Source organism: Macaca nemestrina, chromosome 9, assembly GCF_043159975.1.
Source record: "Macaca nemestrina isolate mMacNem1 chromosome 9, mMacNem.hap1, whole genome shotgun sequence".
NCBI lineage: Eukaryota > Metazoa > Chordata > Mammalia > Primates > Cercopithecidae > Macaca > Macaca nemestrina.
This window is the reverse complement of record NC_092133.1, coordinates 93,395,194-93,416,251: the sequence shown is the minus strand read 5'-3', so window position 1 is coordinate 93,416,251 and position 21,058 is coordinate 93,395,194. Positions and strand designations below refer to the sequence as shown.

The 21,058-nt window shown below is 41.8% G+C and overlaps 1 protein-coding gene across 1 annotated transcript; it reads left to right on the top strand.

Annotated features, from left to right (window-relative positions):
• Positions 1-8,932: 8,932 nt before the first annotated feature.
• LOC139355999 (ras suppressor protein 1-like) lies at positions 8,933-20,767 on the top strand. The gene is made up of 4 exons (XM_071068729.1): positions 8,933-9,140; positions 18,299-18,417; positions 20,284-20,366; positions 20,633-20,767. Exons 1-4 carry the CDS (start codon positions 9,016-9,018, stop codon positions 20,765-20,767), a joined length of 462 nt encoding a protein of 153 aa, XP_070924830.1. The 5' UTR covers positions 8,933-9,015.
• The last annotated feature ends 291 nt before the right edge of the window (positions 20,768-21,058 follow it).

Genomic DNA, 21,058 nt, shown 5'->3' with positions numbered 1-21,058 from the left:
AGCTCTCTGCAAAATGGACCAATCAGTAGGATGTGGATGGGGCCAGATAAAGGACTAAAAGCAGGCCACCCAAGCCAGCTGTGGCAACCTGACGAGGTCCTCTTCTAAGCAGTGGTGGCTTTGTTGTTTTGCTCTTCACAGTAAATCTTGCTGTTGCTGACTCTGGGTCCGTGCCCCCTTTGAGAACTGTAACACTCACTGTGAAGATCTGCAGGTTCACTCCTGAAGCCAGCAAGACAAGGAACCCATCAGCAGGAAGGAACAACTCCAGACGGGAGGAACAAATAACTCCCAAAGCGCAACCTTTATGAACTGTAACACTCACGGTGAAGGTCTGTGGTTTCACTCCTGAAGTCAGTGAGACCACGAACCCACTAGAAGGAAGAAACTCTGGACACGTCTGAACATCTGAAAGAACAAACTCCGGACACACTATCTTTAAGAACTATAACACTCATCTCGAGGGTCCTCGGCTTCATTCTTTAAGTCAGCGAGACTAAGAACCCACGAACTGTGGACACACTAGGATTCCAGACATGAGCCACTATACCTGTCCTGAGACCTCAGTGTTTTTTTTTTTAATACTTTAAGTTCTAGGGTACGTGAGCACAATGTGCAGGTTTGTTACATATGTATACTTGTGCCATGTTGGTGTGCTGCACCCATCAACTCATCATTTACATTAGGTATATCTCCTAATGCTATCCCTCCCCTTACCCCCTCGCCACAATAGGTCCCAGTGTGTGATGGTCCCCTTCCTGTGTCCAAGTGATCTCATTGTTCAATTCTCACCTATGAGTGAGAACATGTGGTGTTTGGTTTTCTGTTCTTGACATAGTTTGCTGAGAATGATGGTTTCCAGCTGCATCCATGTCCCTACAAAGGACACGAACTCATCCTTTTTTATGGCTGCATAGTATTCCACGGTGTGTATGTGCCACATTTTCTTAATCTAGTCTGTCACTGATGGACATTTGGTTTGGTTCCAAGTCTTTGCTATTGTGAATAGTGCCACAATAAACATACGTGTGCATGTGTCTTTATAGCAGCATGATTTATAATCATTTGGGTATATACCCAGTAATGGGATGGCTGGGTCAAATGGTATTTCTAGTTCTAGATCCTTGAGGAATCGCCACACTGTTTTCCACAATTATTGAACTAGTTTACAGTCCCACCAACAGTGTAAAAGTGTTCCTATTTCTCCACATCCTCTGCAGCACCTGTTGTTTCCTGACTTTTTAATGATTGCCATTCTAACTGGTGAGAGATGGTATCTCATTGTGGTTTTGATTTGCATTTCTCTGGTGGCCAGTGATGATGAGCATTTTTTCATGTGTCTGTTGGCTGTATAAATCTTCTTTTGAGAAGTGTTTGTTCATATCCTTTGCCCACTTTTTGATGGGGTTGTTTTTTTCTTGTAAATTTGTTTGAGTTCTTTGTAGATTCTGGATATTAGCCCTTTGTCAGATGAGTAGATTGCAAAAAATTTCTCCCATTCTGTAGGTTGGCTGTTCACTCTGATGGTAGTTCCTTTTGCAGTGCAGAAGCTCTTTAGTTTCATTAGATCCCATTTGTCAATTATGGCTTTTGTTGCCGTTGCTTTTGGTGTTTTAGACACGAAGTCCTTGTCCATGCCTATGTCCTGAATGGTATTACCTAGGTTTTCTTCTAGGGTTTTTATGGTTTTAGGTCTAACATTTAAGTCTCTAATCCATCTTGAATTAATATTTGTATAAGGAGTAAGGAAAGAATCCAGTTTCAGCTTTCTACTTTCCCAGCACCATTTATTAAATAGGGAATCCTTTCCCCATTTCTTGTTTTTGTCAGGTTTGTCAAAGATGTAGATGTGTGGTATTACTTCGACCTCAGTATTTTTTAAGGAGCATATCTGAGTTCTTCCACACTGGCCACTTACACATGGCACAGGGTTAGAATCTGGGTTATAACATTCAATGCACTGAATAGCATTTAATCTGTAAATTTGGAGAAGTATGGCCATTTTAGCAATATTGATTTTTCCTATCTATGAGCATGGAATGTTCTCTTCATTTGATAGGGTGGAGGGTGGCAGAAGGGAGAGTAGCAGAAATCTCTTGCAATTGGGCATATGTTGCTATTTTTGGCTTTAGTGAGTGAGCTCCTGAGATCCTCCGTTGACCCAGGGACCCAGAAGCAGTGCAACCCAAGACCAGTGGGTGAAGTCAAAGAAGTGTTCGCCTGATGGCATCTTATCTATCCTCAGCTTGTAGACTGTGGCCACCCCCTGCCCCCATTCTCTTTGTTCTCAGCCCCACCAACCAAAATGTACCTGTTCCAGAATCCTTTTTCTTGAAGTCCTGTTCTGTGCTAAGTGGAAGCTAGCTAACACGCTAATTCTTCAACCGTATATTTTTAAAAGGAACCACTGCAAGCGTGAGAACTTCAGAACGGTGGCAGGCTGTGGAGAAAATAAGACGGGGGAGTGTAAGTCTGTCACTTTGCAACTCCTAATTAGCCCATGTTCGCGGCTGATCCTGAAAAAGGTTTCTTTTGCTATTGATGATAGAATGTCTATCAAACAGAATTGATGTAATAGCAAAATATTATACATAGATTTTCAGTTGATGCACTCTCTCCTAAATAACTTGGTGTGTGTGTACATGTGAGTATGTGTGCAGGATGTTAGAGAAGATACACTAAGAAGTGCGATACTTAAGTACATGCATTCTTCTAGAACATCTCTTCTCTTTTTTTATGTTTTTATTTTTTAGAGATAGTGTCTTTATCACCCAGGCTAGAGTACAATGGCATGATCCTAGCTTTCTGTAACCTGAAACTCCTGGGCTCAAGCAAGCTTCCCAGATGGATGTGCACCACCATGCCTGGCTAATTTCCCCAGACTGGACTCGATCTCCTGGGCTCAAGTGATCCTCGTTCCTTGGCCTCCCAAAGCATTGGAGTTACAGGCCACTGTGAGCCACTGTGCTTGGCCTTCTTAACTTTTCTTAAGTCACTGACTTTTTACAATAATAGAGTGAAAACTACAACCCTGATCCGTAGAGAAGTGCATGTGATGGTTCTAATTTCAGCAGGCTTATGGATCCCATTGTGTTCATCCATGAATTCTTTAGAGGTCCATGTAGCTCAGATTTAGAAATTCCAGAGTTGGGTAAAGATAACACTAATATGTTTGCAGGCAGTGTGAACATAGTGATGCAATTTTTTTTTTTTTTTTTTTTTTTTTTTTTGAGACAGGGTCTTACTCTGTCACCCAGGTTGGAAGGCAGTGGCACGATTTCGGCTCACTGCAATCTCCATCTCCCAGGTTCAAGCGATTCTTCTGCCTCAGGCTCCCTAGTAGCTGGGACTACAGGTGTGCATCACCATGCCCAGCTAGTTTTTGTTTTTAGTAGAGATGGCTTTCACCATGTTGGCCAGGTTGGTCTTGAACTCCTGGACTCAACCAATCTGTCTGCCTTGGTCTAGTGATGCTATTTCTTAAAGGAGATGCTTCTTGGAAATTTGTATGAAACTTTAGATGATTTTTAATGCATCACAGAACTCATTATTGATGGCTTCTTTAAAAATGTTGCTAAGTGCCTCCTTATTAATCTGCTTAAATTTACATTTGGTTAAATAAGAATTTGTAATCCTGTAGCTCCCAGGCTTGAATGGAACATGGTGTGGGCACATGCAGATTTTTTTAAAGGGAATACCTTTCCCATTTCCATTTTTCATTTTCTTCTTTAGCTTCGTAGGCCAAAACCACTTGAATACAATTGATAACCAGTTAACCAACTCATTGACCTTGCATTTTGCTGTTTTCAGTCTGAACCCTCTTTTGTCTAATTTTTTGCTATTTCTTTAGCTTTTTTTTCCCCCTGCCTAAATATTCTTTGTTCTAGTCACCTGATTTTTTCTAAAATCTGAAGTTCCTACCTCTCTCTCTGAATTTTGCTCATCCTTCAGAAAGTTGAGATGAATGCTCATCTTTCTCTGTGAAGCCCTCCTTTTCATCCAACTGAACCAGCCCTGTGTGGAAAGAAATACAAGGCACCCCACAGCCTGTGGGACCATCAAGAACAACACCTGTGTAATAACTTCAGCAGGAGATGAAAGGGAAAGAGCAAATTTGTTGAACCCCCACTCTGTATCACGTGAAGGAAACAGGTGTAAAGTGGTTAAATGACCAGAAGGAGGGAAAGACAGAGCTTTCTGCACGGCTTCCAAGTGGCTGCTCCACCATGTCCCCTGCTGTCTCTGCAAGTGATGTGTGTGTGCACTTGAGATGTCCCATCAGGTCAAGCTAGGAGCACCATGGACGAAGTGTTCCTGTGGCTCTGGATCCTTACTCATTCCAATAGAAGAACAGGGACAGTTCCTAAGGTTAAAAGCCATAGTTGTGTTAGTTCAGAGGGAAAGATCAAAGCTCCCATGTGGATTTGGTGGATTTTCCTAGCCCTGGGCCTCTTCCTTTCCCTCCCCTTCCTGCCCTCCTCATGCAGTGACCCTAAAGATAAGGTCCAGTAGGAAGAGAAGCAGTCCAGTTTTGTCCTCTTGCTGGATTAATTCCCTTTTGTTTGTTTTTGTTTTTGTTTTTGTTTCGAGACAGGGTCTTTCTTTGTTGCCCAGGCTGGTGCAGTGGCACAATCTCAGCTCACTGCAGCCTTAACCTCCAGGTTCAAGTGATATTTCCACCTTAGACTCCTGAGTAGCTGGGACTACAGGCATGCACCACCATGCCAAGCTAATTTTTTGTAGAGGTGGTATTTTGCCCCATTGGCCAGGCTGTTCTGAAACTCCTGGGCTCAAGTAACCCACCCACTTCAGCTTCTTCCCAAAGTGCTGGGATTACAAGTGTGAGCCACTGCACCCAGCTAGATTAATTCTTAATTGTAAAAGAAGACAGAAACTAATGGCAAAACATGCTTTTTATGTGTGTGTGTAAGAGTGCAAGATAGAATGTGACTTGCTTACTGTCTACCACGTAATGCTAATAATCGAGGCTTACGTGTAGATATACATTCATACATATTATACATAATAAAGACATGTACTCACATAAAAGAGCCTAGATCACTCCTTTTATAACACTGAGCTTGTTTTTCTCCATTGATGGGTTGAAGTTTTTTTTCATATTCTCTTTCTCTCTCTTCCCAGTGTTTTGGAATTTCCTGGGCAATTTTCCTACTCTTCCTTTTCTTACCCTTCGCTGGGTGTCACTTCCTCCCCATGCCACTGAATGCCATTGAATGCCATTTCCTTTCCTCTCGGTGCTGCTTCTCCCTCCCAGCTCCCCAATTAAAGCTCTTTATTCAAGTACGGCTTTGCTGGAGGGGTAGCGCATCAGAACTGGAGTCAATTTAGAAGTGGTGTTCCTGCAAGAATTCAGAGTTCATATATCCTCCTGAAGATGCTTTGGAAGTTAACACAAGATTCAGAAATTAATTTTTATATCCTCGGAGGAGAAGAAATCTATGCTTGTCAGTTTTTCAGGAGATTTGTTTGGTTATGCGTACACACCTTTTATAGCTCAGGAGCATATATTTTTGCATGTTTGGCTTTATACTTTAAAATCTACCTTATTAATTGCTTATACTTTTTCCTCTAATTTTCATGTAATTGATTTTTCACATTGCTGCTGAAAGAGTAGGACCATTGTGTTGCAGTGAGTTAAGCCAGGGATTTTTTTTGTTTACTAAAGTGACTTAGGCTATAGAATCCTGAGGCGGCTCATACTAGGATAGAGTGAGCATGTGCTTTTGGGGCACAGGTTCTCAGTAAATACTTGTTGTTTATTAACTGAAAGCAGCATTACCTTTGTTATTTATAAAGCTAATAATATTTGGAGAACTTTGTTACTTATAAAGCTATTATTTGTTGGCCTTTTTGGGGTAGATGCTTAGATATTTTGATATTTTACGTTTACCTTGAGGAACATGTAGAACCTTCTAAATGAGAATTTCACTGTTTCATAAACTTTATGTTTAAATAACTTAGAACTACTGTAATTCACTCCTTTAATAGCTGCTTTGGGTGAAATCCCATAAAATCTGTGAAGCCAGTTATCATTAGTATATTTTGAACTTCAAACTCTTATGGTAATATGTAATAAGTTCATTATCCACCTTGTGTTTTTGTCCAGAAAACAAACAAAATTAATCACTGTAACTACAAATGACCTTTTTTTTTTTTTTTTTTTTTTTTTTTTTTTTTTTTTTTTTTTTTTTTTTGCATATAAAGTGCTTTCCAGAGGAGAAAAGCCTTGAATTCCCTAGCATACTGAATTAAGTCACTCAGTGGCAAATTCATAGTGACCAAGGGTGGTCATGCAAAGAAATGTCACCTGCTATACTTCAAAACACTGAGCCCTAATGGCAGGATGCTGGGTGGTAGTAATGGCACAGACAGACCAGCTTGGGTGCAGCTGATTGGGGTGCTTTTTGAGCAAAAGCATCTTGTGGCCCTTGAGGCAAAGACACAAAGCTGTAAGGAGTGGCAGACTCTGGGAGCAGCAGGCACCACACAAAAACATAAGGATGAGAGCTCTGCTTGGGTGCAGCCCACGGGAGGGTCAGGGGGTCACACTTTGGTCTTTAGAGTCATACGGTTACCAGCGACAGCCAGGTTCTCTTCAGCTCCAGAAGGGCAGCACTAGACCCTGCACCATGCTAACGCACACCCACGGCTGCCAGGAAGCCAGAAGCTGCTCTGAACACATGATGCTTTCCATCCACAGCACAGGCATGAAATCTGGAGTTATCCATCTTAAGCAATACTGATCTTAGCATAAAATCCTGTGTGGGGAAGCAGAAGTTGACTAGAAAGTGTTTGCTTGTGGCACCCACATTGAACGTGTTAGCTATCTAGAGTATCATGTGTTTCATTCTTGTCAATCCCCCAGCTCAATAGGCGTCTTCATTTGGATAAGATTGATTATTATACTCATCGCATTATTGCACAGGGTAAGGGACATATGTGTTGGATTGATTATCCTGATGCTGCCAATGAATTAAGTTTTCTGAACCAAAATATGGTTCCCAAAGCAGCAACATCAGCATCCCCTGAGAAGTTGCTGGAAATTCAGATTCTCAGGCTTTACCCCAAACTTACCAAATCAGAAACTCCGGGATACCCCTCCATCTGTGTTTCAGCAAGCCCTCTGGCGATTCTGATGTCTCTGTGGTTTGAGACCCACTGCCATAGAGCAGGGCTGTCTAATAGAACGTTCTGTGGTGATGGAAATGGTCAGTATCCCTGCCATGCAGTAGTGGAGCCACTAGACACCACATGTGGCTGTCGAGCTCTTGAAATGTGGCTGCTGTGACCAAATAATAGCATTCATCGTTTAATTTAATTTTGATTAATCTGGGTTTAAATTCAAATAGCTGCATGTAGCTAGTGGCTGTCCATCAGATAGTCCAGCCCCAGAACACACCCTGTTAATTATTATTGTGTAAACTCCTAAAATGCTTAAGCTATTGGTTGTGGAATTATTAATTTTAGATCATAGAACAGAATCTTCCTTACTCAATTCAACAGAATTGAAATGCAATTGTTATAAATTAAGTAGTTGATTTTGATTCTTCATGTGGAGGGGAGATAGTTTGTGGGCTGCTGGCCGGTTGAGGGAAGCTGTTCTTGAGCTGATTGATTGTTGATTTTGTGAATGTGCATCAACTGCATTGCCGGGTGGCTCATGATTGTTGCAGATGTAACCAATGGCCATAGATACATGTCCTTTTAGGAGTAAAGCTGTTACTCAGGGAGGGGCCGTGTCAGTCCAGAAATCAGATGGACTCTGGTTTCTCCAGCCTGTCCAGCAAAGTGGAGGTGCTTCCAGCCAAAAAGAAGTTAATGAGCCCTGCAGGCACTTTGGTCTGACTGCAGGCAAGCAGGTTGGTTTTCCAGCCTCCTGGGGCACCCCTGGAGGAAGCAGATGGGATGGGAAGTAAACCTGACTGATATGAGATATCACACTTTTTCGGGCTGGGCTCCAGGCCCCTGTTCATGTTTTTAGTTACCTGGATAGCCTTGGTATCGGAGTTTACATGAACCATGGCCAAGCTTATCGCCATACAAATGTTTGAAGAATGATTGAATAGCAAATGGGATAGATGAATTACAGCCTATGGAAAGTCCTTCTGCTGCCAATTTATAGTTTGTGCTTTATGAGATAAAGATGTCTTTGGCTTTTACATTTGTATTTTCAAGTATAAATATATATATATACACACACACACACACATACATACACACACTAAGGAAGGAGGAAACTTTCAGGTCCCCAGTGGTTGATTTTCACCTTTGATCTGCATACTAGTATTCATAGCATGCTGCTGAGTTGACTTTTTTATTTCTATATAATAATAGTATATCGATCTATTGCTGATCTGATGTAACCTTTGTGTGTGTGTATGTGTATGTATGTGTGTGTGTCTATATGTGTGTGTGGTGTTGATCAAGATACATTATTCCAGAGGCCAAAATCAGAAACTAGGGAGGTCGAATATTTCATTATTTAAAATTGAGCTAATATAATGCAATGTTAAGAGGACAGCTCTTCAGATACTGGGTTATTTAAACAGCTTCAATGTACGTCACCCAGGAAGGGATTTGGAAGTTGCTGTCTTTCTTCTGGTGGCAATGCAAGAAAACCAAAAGGAAAAAAACAATTGCACTTAAAAGATCCTATACGACAACTATAAGTATGTATGCTTCGTAATATTCAATTTTATAGGCTGCTATGGTACACAAATTCCCTTTTGTGCATTTTTGCTCTGTTTCCCTCTTCATTGTCCATCTGAAACAAACTATGCCAAGCACTTAGCTAATGATACACGAAAAAGCATTTCAGCGGCCACTCAGAAGTGAGCGATTGCTTATGAAAAACCCATAAAAAATAAGTAAGACTGATAGGTGAATTCAATGGTCCTTTTGGAGTTATATCTTTCTTTGCTTTGAAGAAAAGCAAAATGTGCTGCTGCCATCCCTTGCTAGGAGTTCTGTTCCCAGATTCACATTTATGTTTCCATGGTGGTACCACCAAACATAGCAGAACTGAAGAATTTGGAAGTGCTCAGCTTTTTAAATAACCAGATCAAGGAGCTGCCCACACAGATCAGCAGCCATCAAAAACTCAAACACCTGAACCTTGGGTGAGTATCAGTGGAGGGGAAAGGATGGAGAGGAAGAGAGTGGAAGGGGCGTGCTGGGTAAGGCCAGGGGAGGAATTCCATTTATATCATTGCACAGAAGTGGATTTCTAATTTCTTTTTGTGTTTTGGGCTTTAAAAAAAGTTTATTGTTTTAATATATCCTTTCGGTGGCCTACATTAGTGAATATTTGAGAGCTAATTGAGAAGCTAATAGTTGGCATAATAAGGAAGTTACATTTTTACTGTATTTTGTGTCCAGTAAAATTTTATCTCAGTTCTCTTGACCAAGAAGGGACTTACTTGCCTAGCATGAACTGGCAGACAAGTTGTAATATGGTTGATTTTTTTTCTCTCTGTGTTAAATAGGAACGGTTTACAAAGCACCTTCATGCCATGGAGGGAAGAATGTATTCCCTAATGTTGCTTCATTCATTTTTGCAATTCTTCTCTGTAGTTGAGAGGTGACAATTCTCTGTCTTTCTTTATGCCAAGGTGAAGAGAGGAGTTTTGATTCAACTGAGGTTGCAGAACCAGGTAGCAGTAAATAATAATAATGATAACCTGTCTTCATGTATTGCTTTGCAGCACTTGATCCTCTCAACATTTGTGAGGTAGGGAGGGCAAATTTTAGTGCTTTCATTTTATACAGAGGAAGCCAAGCCTTTTCAAAGGGGCTAAGGGACTGGGTTCTGGTCACCCCTGAGGTTAGTGGCCAAGCTGGGAAGAGAACCCCATAGGTTATGGGTCTAAAGGCTCCATCAGACACCATTGATATGGTTTGGATCTGTGTCCCCACCAAATCTCATGTGGAATTGTAATCTCCAGTGTTGGAGGTGGGGCCTGGTGGGAGGTGATTAGATCATGGGGGTGGAGCTCTCATGAATGGTTTAGCACCATCCCCTCTTGGTAGTGGCCTTATGATAGTGAGTGAGTTATTGCAAGACCCCTCGTGCTATCCTTCTCCTGCCATGTAATACACAGGCTCCTTCATTGCCTTCCACCATGAGTAAAAGCTCCCTGAGGCTTCCCCACAAGCAGCGGCTGCCATGCTTCTTATACAGCTGGTAGAACCATGAGTCAGTTAAACCTCTTTTCTTGTAAGTTACCCAGCCTCAGGCATTCCTTTATAGCAATGGGAGAACAGACCAACACATCCATAGACCCAAATCGGAACTGCGGCATCAGAATTCCATCTTCATTGGCACAGCTGTTAGATGAAACTGCCCACTCATGTTTCTGTCTCTGTGCAAAGTCGTATATTCATTAAATTTTAGCCACTAAATGCTCTGGTTAAGTTAGTGATTGATGTGGAGTGGCAATAGATGCTGGCCAGATATTTGCCTTTTTTAAAATTTATTTATGTATTTTATGAGATGGAGTCTTGCTTTGTCGCCAGGCTGGAGTGCAGTAATGTGATCTCGGCTCCCTGCAACCTCTGCCTCCCAGGTTCAAGCAATTGTCCTGCCTCAGCCTCTCGTGTAGCTGGGACTACAGGCGCACACCACCATGCCCAGCTAATTTTTGTGTTTTTAGTATAGACGGGTTTTACCATGTTGGCCAGGATGGTCTCGATTGATCTCTTGACCTCGTGATCCACCCACGTGACATCCCAAAGTGCTGGGATTACAGACGTGAGCTACCACGCCCAGTCGCAAATGACATATTTAAACGCTCACAGCACTGCCTGCCTGGGGCCTAGGAATTGTTGTTTTTTTGGCACTGTTGAGTATAATGTGTGAGGCAGGCAGCTGTAAGGTCAGAGGTCAGACTAGACAGGGAATCCTGGATATCTGCTGTTCAGTGAATGAGGATTTACTAAGTTCCCAGTGTGTACCAGGCGTGGTTCTAGCTACTGGCCATCCAGCCCTGATGGAGCTTCCATTGCAGTTGAGGAAACCAATCATAAACAAATAAATGTTTATAATAATGACAGGGAGTCAAAAGTGCTAATGAAAGGCCTCTGTGCTAAATAAACAAACTCCTCCAGGGCATGGTGGCTCACGCCTGTAGTCCCAGCGCTTTGGGAGGCTGAGGCTGGTGGGTCAGCTGAGGCCAGGAGTTCAAGAACAGCCTCCTCGAGATGGTGAAACCTCATCTCTACTAAAAATACAAAAATTAACTAAGTGTGGTGGCGTGCACCTATGATCCCAGCTATTCTATCCAGGAGGTTGAGGCAGGAGAATCGTTTGAACCTAGGAGGCAGAGGCTTCAGTGAGCTGAGATCGTACTCCAGCCTACGTGACAGAGTGATACTACATCTCAAAAATAAATACATAAATAAATAAATAAACGAGCTCCAATTTTATCGTGCTGACAATTGAGAAATTTGCATAGCCAAGTAGTGGATATGAGATATGGTCAGATTTTCCTACAAAAGATCAGTGTGGAGAAGAGGGTGGAGGGAGGGAAACTAGAGGTTAGGAGACCAGTAAGAACATGAGCTTCATGTCCCATGTGAACTAGGACAGTGACAGTGGAGGCAGGGAGGGATTTTATATGAAAACTATACAGGTGGTAACATTGACAGCAGTAACTGATGGGATAGAATGATACCTACGTTTCTGTGTTGGACAGCTGAAAAATAGAGCAGATGGAGACAGGTTTGTGAAGAAAATAATAAGCTCAGGTTTTGTTCTGTTTGGTTTGAGGCACCGTAGGACAGAGCTGTAAACTTTTCTTTTTATTTTCCGTTTTTCTTGTTTTGTTTTGTTTTGTTGTGTGTGTGTTTGTTTGTTTGTTTTTAATTTTGGGGACAGAGTTTTGCTCTTCTTGCCCAGGCTCCAGTGCAATGGTACGATCTCAGCTCACTGCAACCTCTACCTCCTGGGTTCAAGCGATTCTCCTGCCTCAGCCTCCCGAGTAGCTGGGATTACAGGCATGCACCACCACATCCAGCTACTTTTGTATTTTTAGTAGAGATGCCATTTTACCATCTTGGTCAGGCTGGTCTCGAACTCCTGACCTCAGGTGATCCACTCGCCTTGGCCTCCCAAAGTGCTGGGATTATAGGCATGAGCCACTGTACCCAGCCCTAAACTTTTCTTTTTCATGAATGCATCTTAGTTGCCTTCTTGTTCTCTTTGGAGTTGTTTACACTTTTGGCTGTCGTTGTTTTATTGATTGTGTAAAGCTTTTTGTATTTAATTACGTAGCTGCATAGATGGAGTTGTCAAAGTTTGAAGAAAACCTCCCAGTTCTTAGGGAAAGGAGCTAAGATGGGTTTCACTAAAGGATGCCTCTGTCCTCAAATGGCATGAAGAATTATGTTCACACAGTAAGGCAAGTTATAGGGAGGACTCCTTATCCTAAGGAGCCAGGGCGAAAGAAAGCATACACACAGGAGATCACAAAATGGAGCAGGCAAGCCACTTGTATGCGTGATCCAAAAGGCATCCTCAATAAGAATTTGCTTTCAAAGTTTTATATAGTATTTGCAGTTTATTCTGTTGCTTGTAAGACATGAGATACTTTTAGGCCACCTGAATAAATAAAAGAAAGTTTATTTCTATTCTTAATTGCTTAAATACAGTTTATTTCCTAGAGTTATTTTCCAAAAAATGTGAAACCACACATGTTCCCATGCTGATGATTATTTCTAGGATAACTTCACAGCAGGACCACTGTGCCCAACTATTCACAAATAACGTTTGACCTTGTTTGTTGCTAGAGCTTGTCTCATGAACACATAGAAGTTTTTATTAAGTACCATGTGGGGTACTTATGGATTTGGATTATTTATTTATTGATTGATTGATTGATTGATTGATTGATTTATTGAGACAGGGTCTCGCTCTGTCTCCCAGGCTGGAGTGCAGTGGCGTGATCTCCGCTCACTGCTACCTATGCCTCCTGGGCTCAAGTGATCCTCCCACCTCAGCCTCCTGAGTAGCTGGGACCACAGGTAGGTGCCACCACACCTGGCTAATTTTTGTAGTCTTTTTTGTAGAGACGGGGTTTTGCCATGTTGCCCAGGCTGGTCTTGAGCTCCTGAGCTCAAGCAATCTGCCTGTGTTGGCCTCCCAAAGTGCTAGAATTACAGATATGAGCCACCGGGCTCAGCCTAGATTTTTTTAATATTTATTTTTGATAACTGTGAGTAGGTCACTGTGGAGTTGAGAAAATTAGTGCTTTTAGCCAAGAAGGTTTTATTGAAGCTGGAGGTGCTCAAGACAACCTGCAGAGAAGAAACTGCTCTGAAAAGGAGTCTGTACAGACCTTTCTGGGGCTTTAGAAGAAAAGGAAAACAGATGCTGAATAGCCTTAGACATCCCGGTTTTATATGCAGACATTTGCCCACTTCCAACATGCATTTGAAAAATCTTCCCATGCAAACAAAGAATTGATACCAATTGGCATAGCTGAGCCCTATGAAGCTTTATGTTTCAACACCTGAAGTCACCTGAGATTAAGCAAGTGTGGCACAAATGGTAAAACCACACTTGATATTCAGACCATCCCAAGTGGCTTGTCATGAGGTGAGCTTGCTCGCTTAGGGCTGATTCAAAATTTTCTCTCAAATCTTTTGAAAAATAATTCTAGCAACTGCTCTCCTTTCCTGAGAAGCCACGTGTGAACCATGGATCGGGTGTTGGGTGCTTCACATATTTTCTCTCTCACCCTCCCAGTGATCCTGCCCTGAAGATGTTATCAGCCTTATTTTATACTTGAGGAAATTCGGTCTCAGAGAAGCTGAGTAACTTGGTCAAGGTCACGCAGCTGGCAAGTGCTGGAGCCAGACTCCTCACCTAGCTGTCTCCTACCTTAAAGCTCCATTCTGTTCCTACTCCCCCTGTAACCTCTCATGGAAACCTTGATTGCTAGCAGTGTCAGACTGGGGCCCTGAGCATGGAATTCCCACATGTGGAAATGTGGATGGATGGAGATGGATGTTAGCACCTGCTGAGGGGAAGGGGGACAGCCAGTGTGTTCCAGCCTTCATTCTGCAGAGAGAGATGCCACCAGGTCACCGTGCACATGGTCTGGCCTCCGAAGAGGTGGCCAGAAGTCTCTGCAGTTCCTTGCCCCGTTTGTAGCTGGGGCTGTTGCTAGCAGCTCTCCTGAAGTTTCAGCATTTGTTTAAGGACTTCCTTTCTGCCCCCCAGGGTGGCGTGCCTACTACTATTACATACTGCTGTCAGCTGCACGTGGGACTCTGCTGTGTTCCTTACACGTTGTAGGTATTGTTTTGTCACTCAAAGGAGAAAGGAACCTTCGGTTAAGTAGATTCTTGCCACCAAGAGGTGGAGGGGCTCCAGGCTTGCTCTGGGCTGGAGATTGAATGGGAGCTCTCTCTCAAGTGAGATGCCTCTTCCCTCTAAGCCTGTTTAACTGTGGATTTCCTGTACCTAATATTGCAAAAGTGTATTTCTTTATTTGCAGAGAAAAATGTAAAGGAATCAGCAGTTTTCAAAAATGGATAACTTAAAGCAGTGTTTAAAGACAGAAGCACCTAGTGTATGCTTCCCTACCTCCCTCGCTGTCTCTGACTTGCACTTCTTCTCAGAATCCTTGCATAGGAGCCCACGGGTCTGGAGTGACTTTGGCCTCCGTGAGGTACAGGGTGCTTCCAGACACATGTCACCCACTTCTGAAGTCTTTGCTCCTTACTCTCTCTTAGGCTGTTTTTTCATCTCAAGATGGCATTAATTACAAGCTCCATCTTGCCTGTATTACAAGGTAGTTTTAGTGAACAAGCGAAGTACTTGCCATAATGTGCTTCACAAATTGTGACTTCATGGAGAATGTTCATTGTTGCTGTCATGGCAGTAGATAGTCGTGAAGCTAGTTTTGCTGGGTGTAGTCTGTCTGGGACATTTTCTTCCTGAGATGGGGAACCCACGTTTCCATTTTGGTTTCCCCCTCTGCTGTCAGCTGTTTCTGGTGAGGCCCGCTTGGTAGGACTGGACTGAGCTTGATCTGTTATGAGAAGCATCGATGACTGGAATGATTTTTATTGTCACAGTCCCTTCCACCTTTCAATACCTGTCAACTTTTATTAAAGTTTTTTTTTTAATTGGCTTTTAAGCATGCTCAAAGGGAACTGCATTGAGAAAAATAAGGGGCTTAAAGAAAAGGATAAAAGATAGTGTAGAAAAAAAATCCCTTAACGTCACACACTGGGGCCTGTTGGGGAGTGGGGGGATAGGGGAGGGATAGCATTAGGAGAAATAACTAATGTAAATGATGAGTTGGTGGGTGCCGCCAACCAACATGGCACATATATACCTAGGTAACAAACCTGCATGTTGTGCACATGTACCCTAGGACTTAAAGTATGATTTTAAAAAAGAAAAAAATTTCCTTAGATTTTACTGGAAACATGCAGACACAAACACGCACACACACCCTCACACACACCACACACACATACTGCATAAACACACATACCACTACACCCCTACACACACCCCATACACATACCACACCATACCACATCCATACCCCACACACACACACCACACACATACCACACACACCACCACACCCTCCACACACACACCACACCACACACACACACCACACCGCACACACACCCCACACCCACCCACACACACCACACACACACCACATCCCCTGCACACACCACACACACAGCACACTCTCCACACACCACACATAACACCCCTGTACACACACACATAACACTACACACAACACCACATACACCCACACACACTACACACACCCACACACCCACCCACACACAATTGACCCTTGAACAACACGTGGCTTGAGGAAGCAACACACTGACCCCCATGCAGTCAAAAATCCACGCATAATTTTTGATCCTGAACAAACTTAATTACTAATAGCCTACAGTTGACAGGAAGCCTTACCAAAACATAAATGTCAATTAACACATATTTTGTGTGTTATATGTATTCTATTATTCTATTCTGCATTTTTTTTTTTTTTTTTTTGAGACAGAGTCTCGCTCTGTCGCCGAGGCTGGACTACAGTGGCATGATCTCAGCTCACTGCAAGCTCTGCCTCCCGGGTTCATGCCATTCTCCTGCCTCAGCCTCCCGAGTAGCCAGGACTACAGGTGCCTGCCACCACACCCAGCTAATTTTTTATATTTTTAGTAGAGACGGTGTTTCACCGTGTTAGCCAGGATGGTCTCGATCTCCTGACCTTGGGATCCATCCTCCTTGGCCTCCCAAAGTGCTGGGATTACAGGTGTGAGCCACCATGCCCAGCCGCCTCTATTCTGCATTCTTACAATAAAGTAAGCTAGAGAAAAGAAAATGTTATTAGGAAAGCCATAAGGAAAACAAAGTGCATTTACTGTTCTTTAAGTGGAAGTGGATCATCTTAAAGGTCTTCATCCTCTTCTTCATGTTGAGTGGGCTGAGAAGGAAGAGGAGGGTTGGTCTTGCTGTCTCAGGAGAGTAGCAGAGGCAGAAGAAAAATATCCATGTGTCATTAGACCCAGGCAGTTCAAACCCATGCTGCTCAAGGGTCAATTGTATGATTTAAAAAATGTTTAAGTTATGATAAAATACACATAAAATATACTGTCTGGCCGGATGCAGTGGCTCACGCCTGTAATCCCAGTACTTTGGGAGGCCAAGGCAGGTAGATCACGAGGTCAAGAGATCAAGACCATCCTGGCCAACATGGTGAAACCCTTCACTACTAAAAATGCAAAAATTAGCTGGGCTTGGTGGCACGCGCCTGTAGTCCCAGCTATTCAGGAGGCTGAGGTGGGAGAATCGCTTGAACTGGGGAGGCAGAGGTTGCAGTGAGTTGAGATCTCACCACTGCACTCCAGCCTGGGCAACAGAGTGAGACTCCATCTCAAAAAATAAAAAACAAACAAAAAAAAGTACTGTCTTTGTAGTATACAGTTCAATGGTGTTAAGCGTATGCACATTATTGTTCAGCCAATCTCCAGAATGTTCTCATCTTGCAAACCTGAATCCTACATCCATTAAAAAACATCTCTCCATTGCCCCTCCCTCCAGCCCCTGGACATCACCATTCTAATTGAAGATAACTTTGAGTGTTAGCAGTTGTAGGAAAAAAAAAAAAAAATGATTATCCCTTCTAAAAGGAATAAAGGAAATGAAATAAAGCAAAAGTCTGAAAACTACAAAGCTTCAATGTGTATAGTTTGAGATTTATCACTACATTCATAAGGAAATTTTTCTTTACAAGGACAGATATTTTGTGATGGTTTGAGTTTTTCTGTAAAACAGTGATTAAATTTCACCATTGGAGAAAAATGACAACCAAGAAATTTTCAAATGTTTCAGGAATATATAAGCTCTCTGACTAAAATTATTAGTCTAAATAGGACAACATACCACATCCTCTCATTTATATGTGGAATGTAAAAAAGTAAACCTCATTGAAACAGGGAATAAAATAGTTACCAGAGGCTGGAGGGAGAGGGGAATTGCAGAAATGTTAACCAAAGGACACGAAATTTTAGTTAGACAGGAGAAGTACATTCAAGAGATGGATTGTACGTCATGGTGACTGCAGTCAATAACAATATGTGGTATACTTGAAAATTGCTAAGAGAGTGAATTTTAAGTATTCTCACCACAAAAGACAAAAAAAATGACAAGCATATGATACAAGGCAATGTGTATATTAAATAGTGTGATTTAAGCCATTCCACAATGGATTATACATATATCAGAAGTATCATGTTGTACACCATAGGTATGTACAATCTTCACTTGTCAATGTAAATTTTAAATAAATTCTTTTTTTAATTAAAAAAAAATAGGATGGACTTGGTGGCTCATGCCTATACTCCCAGCATTCTGGGAGGCCGAGGTGGGAGAATGGCTCGAGCTCAGGAGTTTGAGACCAGCCTGGGCAACCTGGCAAAAACCCATCTCGGCAAAAAATATCAACATTAGTGGGGTGTGATGGTGTGTGCCTATGGTCCCAGCTACTTGGAAAGCTGAAGTGAAAGGAGCCTGGGGAGGTCAAGGGTGCAGTGAGCCGAGATCGTGCCACTGCACTCCAGCCTGGGCAACAGAGCAAGGCCCTATCTCAAAAAAATAAAAAATAAAAATACAGTATAAAGTGACTCTAGGATCATGGCACTTACACTTTCAGCCTGTGAAACAGAGGTGCCTTTGATAATCTGTATAAATGTGTCTTTGGTGTCCTAACAGATTTTTGTCCCCCTGCAACAGCATGAACAGGCTGAACACTTTGCCACGAGGCTTCAGCTCCCTGCCAGCTCTTGAGGTTCTGGACTTGACTTACAACAACTTGAACGAAAATTGTCTTCCTGGAAACTTCTTCTACCTGAGTAAGAAACTTTCAGTTCTATAAATCTCCTGAACACTATACTTTGTGTTCTAAGAGTGAAATGTATTTGCCAGGCCCTAAATAAACTCCAAGAGAAATTACTGGACAGAGATATTTTTTACTTTACAGACTCCTTTTGAATATTCCTTTGTAGCTCAGCAGTATGTACATTTGATATATCATTATGTGACACCATTGGGCTGAAGTGGACTTAGTAATGTCATATTAACATTCTGAGAGAGATTATGTACCGAAATGAGATCAAGCCTCACATTTAGCTAAGAGACTTGACTTTCTTTTTAAATAGCATGCCAAAAAAAGGTACCCTCCCATGTTGGTATTAATTCTTTGTGCGATATTTGCCCAGGATGTCACAATCAATTATTTATAAAAATATTTATTAATAAATCACTAACCAAATTTTTTAAATTTCCAGCTGGGATTCTTATCTTCAGCCTTTTAAAAAGTACTCTTATTGACCTATTTATCCAGTACACAGGCATTAAGAAATTACTGGCCACATTTTATTCTTTTATATGCCAACAAATTTCTTGCTGAAGATGCTTTTGAAAATTAAAAAAGTGATTTCTTCTGGGAACTCATGCACTATTTCAGACAAGGTTTGCTTCTTTTAAATGAGTGTTCTATTTCTTCAATTAGTAACTTATATGGCATTCAGAAAATCTGAATTTTCTGAGCTGGTCTCTAAACTTTCACTTTTTACCTTATGTACATTATCTCTCTATGACTTTCTCAAGCACATGAAACCAACTGTAAAATATTTTCTTGGGTGGTGGAGCACCTGTTTTTATTATGTTATATTAACGTACAGTTCTGGAGTCTGAGCTCCAAAGATCACTTGAGGCTGGGAGTGTAGGACCAGCCTAGGCAACATAGAGAGACCCTGTCTCTAGAAATAAAAATTTAAAAATTAACCATGTAAATTAAATTAGTAGCATGTGCCTGTAATCTTAGGTAATTGGGAGGCCAAGGTAGGAAGATGGCTTGAGGCCAGGAATTTGAGGCTGCAGTGACCCACTGCACTCCAGTCTAGGTGACAGAGCAAGATTCTTATCTATAAGAAATAAATAAATATTGATAAACAAAACATACACCTAATTATAATGAGTTTTTTTGGTTGAGGATAAACAGATGCTTTAGAATTTTAGCCTTCAGTAGTTTGGAATCATATTATCATTGTGTAATAATTGTGAACAAATTTCTGACTACTGATATTCTGCTTAAGTTAGGATTTACTCTGTTAACTTCATGCCATTATTTTAGCCCCTTTGTCTTCATTTACTTTTGTCCTTAAGGCTGTAGAAACAAGCAGTAATAATTAGTCAGATTATGGAACTGATGAGCTATGGTTATAGCCTCCGTCACCAGAAAGCCTTTCATTAATTTTTAACACAGTGCTATTTATATAGGAAAAGGTCTATTTTAACATAGTTGTATTCACTTGAAAGAACCTTTTTGCCCTAGGTAACCATAAAAGTGGCACAGTAGTTTTCTTTGTTTTACTTTGGATGCAAATGGAGATATAAATGTGAATCAAAAGTAATCGATGAGAAAAATAGCAATCTGTTTTCAAAATGTGTTAAAACTCTGTGCCCCAAAATGCTAGTGCCCACATTGTTAATTGCATCAGTCCTCTTGGATATAGATGTTTTCCTGGACACATTGGATGCACGATAAGCCAGTAAATCTTGGTTTGACCTGCTTGCTATCATTGGGAGCCCCAGGTATGTCAAAGGCTTTTCACCAAGCCAGCATTATTAATCAAAGCTGACTCCCTTGTATTGATCAGACCTCAAATGGTTAGGTTCCCTGCCACCCTGTTTATATATTGCTGTTTAATTTGCAGCCACCCTGTGTGCACTCTATCTGAGTGACAACAATTTTGAAATCCTGCCACCAGATATTGGGAAGCTCACAAAGATGCAGACAGTAAGTTATCTAAATTCTTAGAAAATCAATTCACTGCTGCAGCCTTTTAGGGGTAGAATCAAGTCAATTTGAGCAGGAGTAAGGTTTGTTTTGCAGGAATAAACCACTACTCCTGATAGTGTTTCTTGATTATCTACCGGCACTTGTAAACAAATGGAAAAGACTGAGTTTTAGTAGAAGAGAGGACATGGAGGAGGATGAGAGTTTCTGTGGAGCACGTTTTAAAGTGAAAATGTGTTGACAACTCCTTGTTTTCTTCTGTTTAGCTCAACAATAGGAATAACAACCTGATCTCACTGCCTAAGGAAATCGGGGAGCTTACCCAGCTTAAAGAGGTCCACATTCAGGGGAACCGCCTCGCCATTCTGCCCCCAGAGCTAGATAAGGTTGCTGATGAATGAACTTAGTTCTGGGTTTCATGAATAACAGTTATCCTAATGTAGCAATTCGGAACAACCTCTCTCCTCTTCTTGGCAACTACTCCCCACCTAGACACCCAGTTCTGATCATTTGAGAACCATGTGTCATTGACCAGAGTTCAGCTGTTATAAGTTTGACCTTCTCCTATGCTGTGTTCTGCAGCTGTAGTGTCCCATGTCTTAGATACTGCTGATGAAAGATGACCCTGCTCAACTCCCCGCATGATGTAGTGGAAAAAGCATGGGGTTAGTAGTAAGAGCCTTATCCGTGGT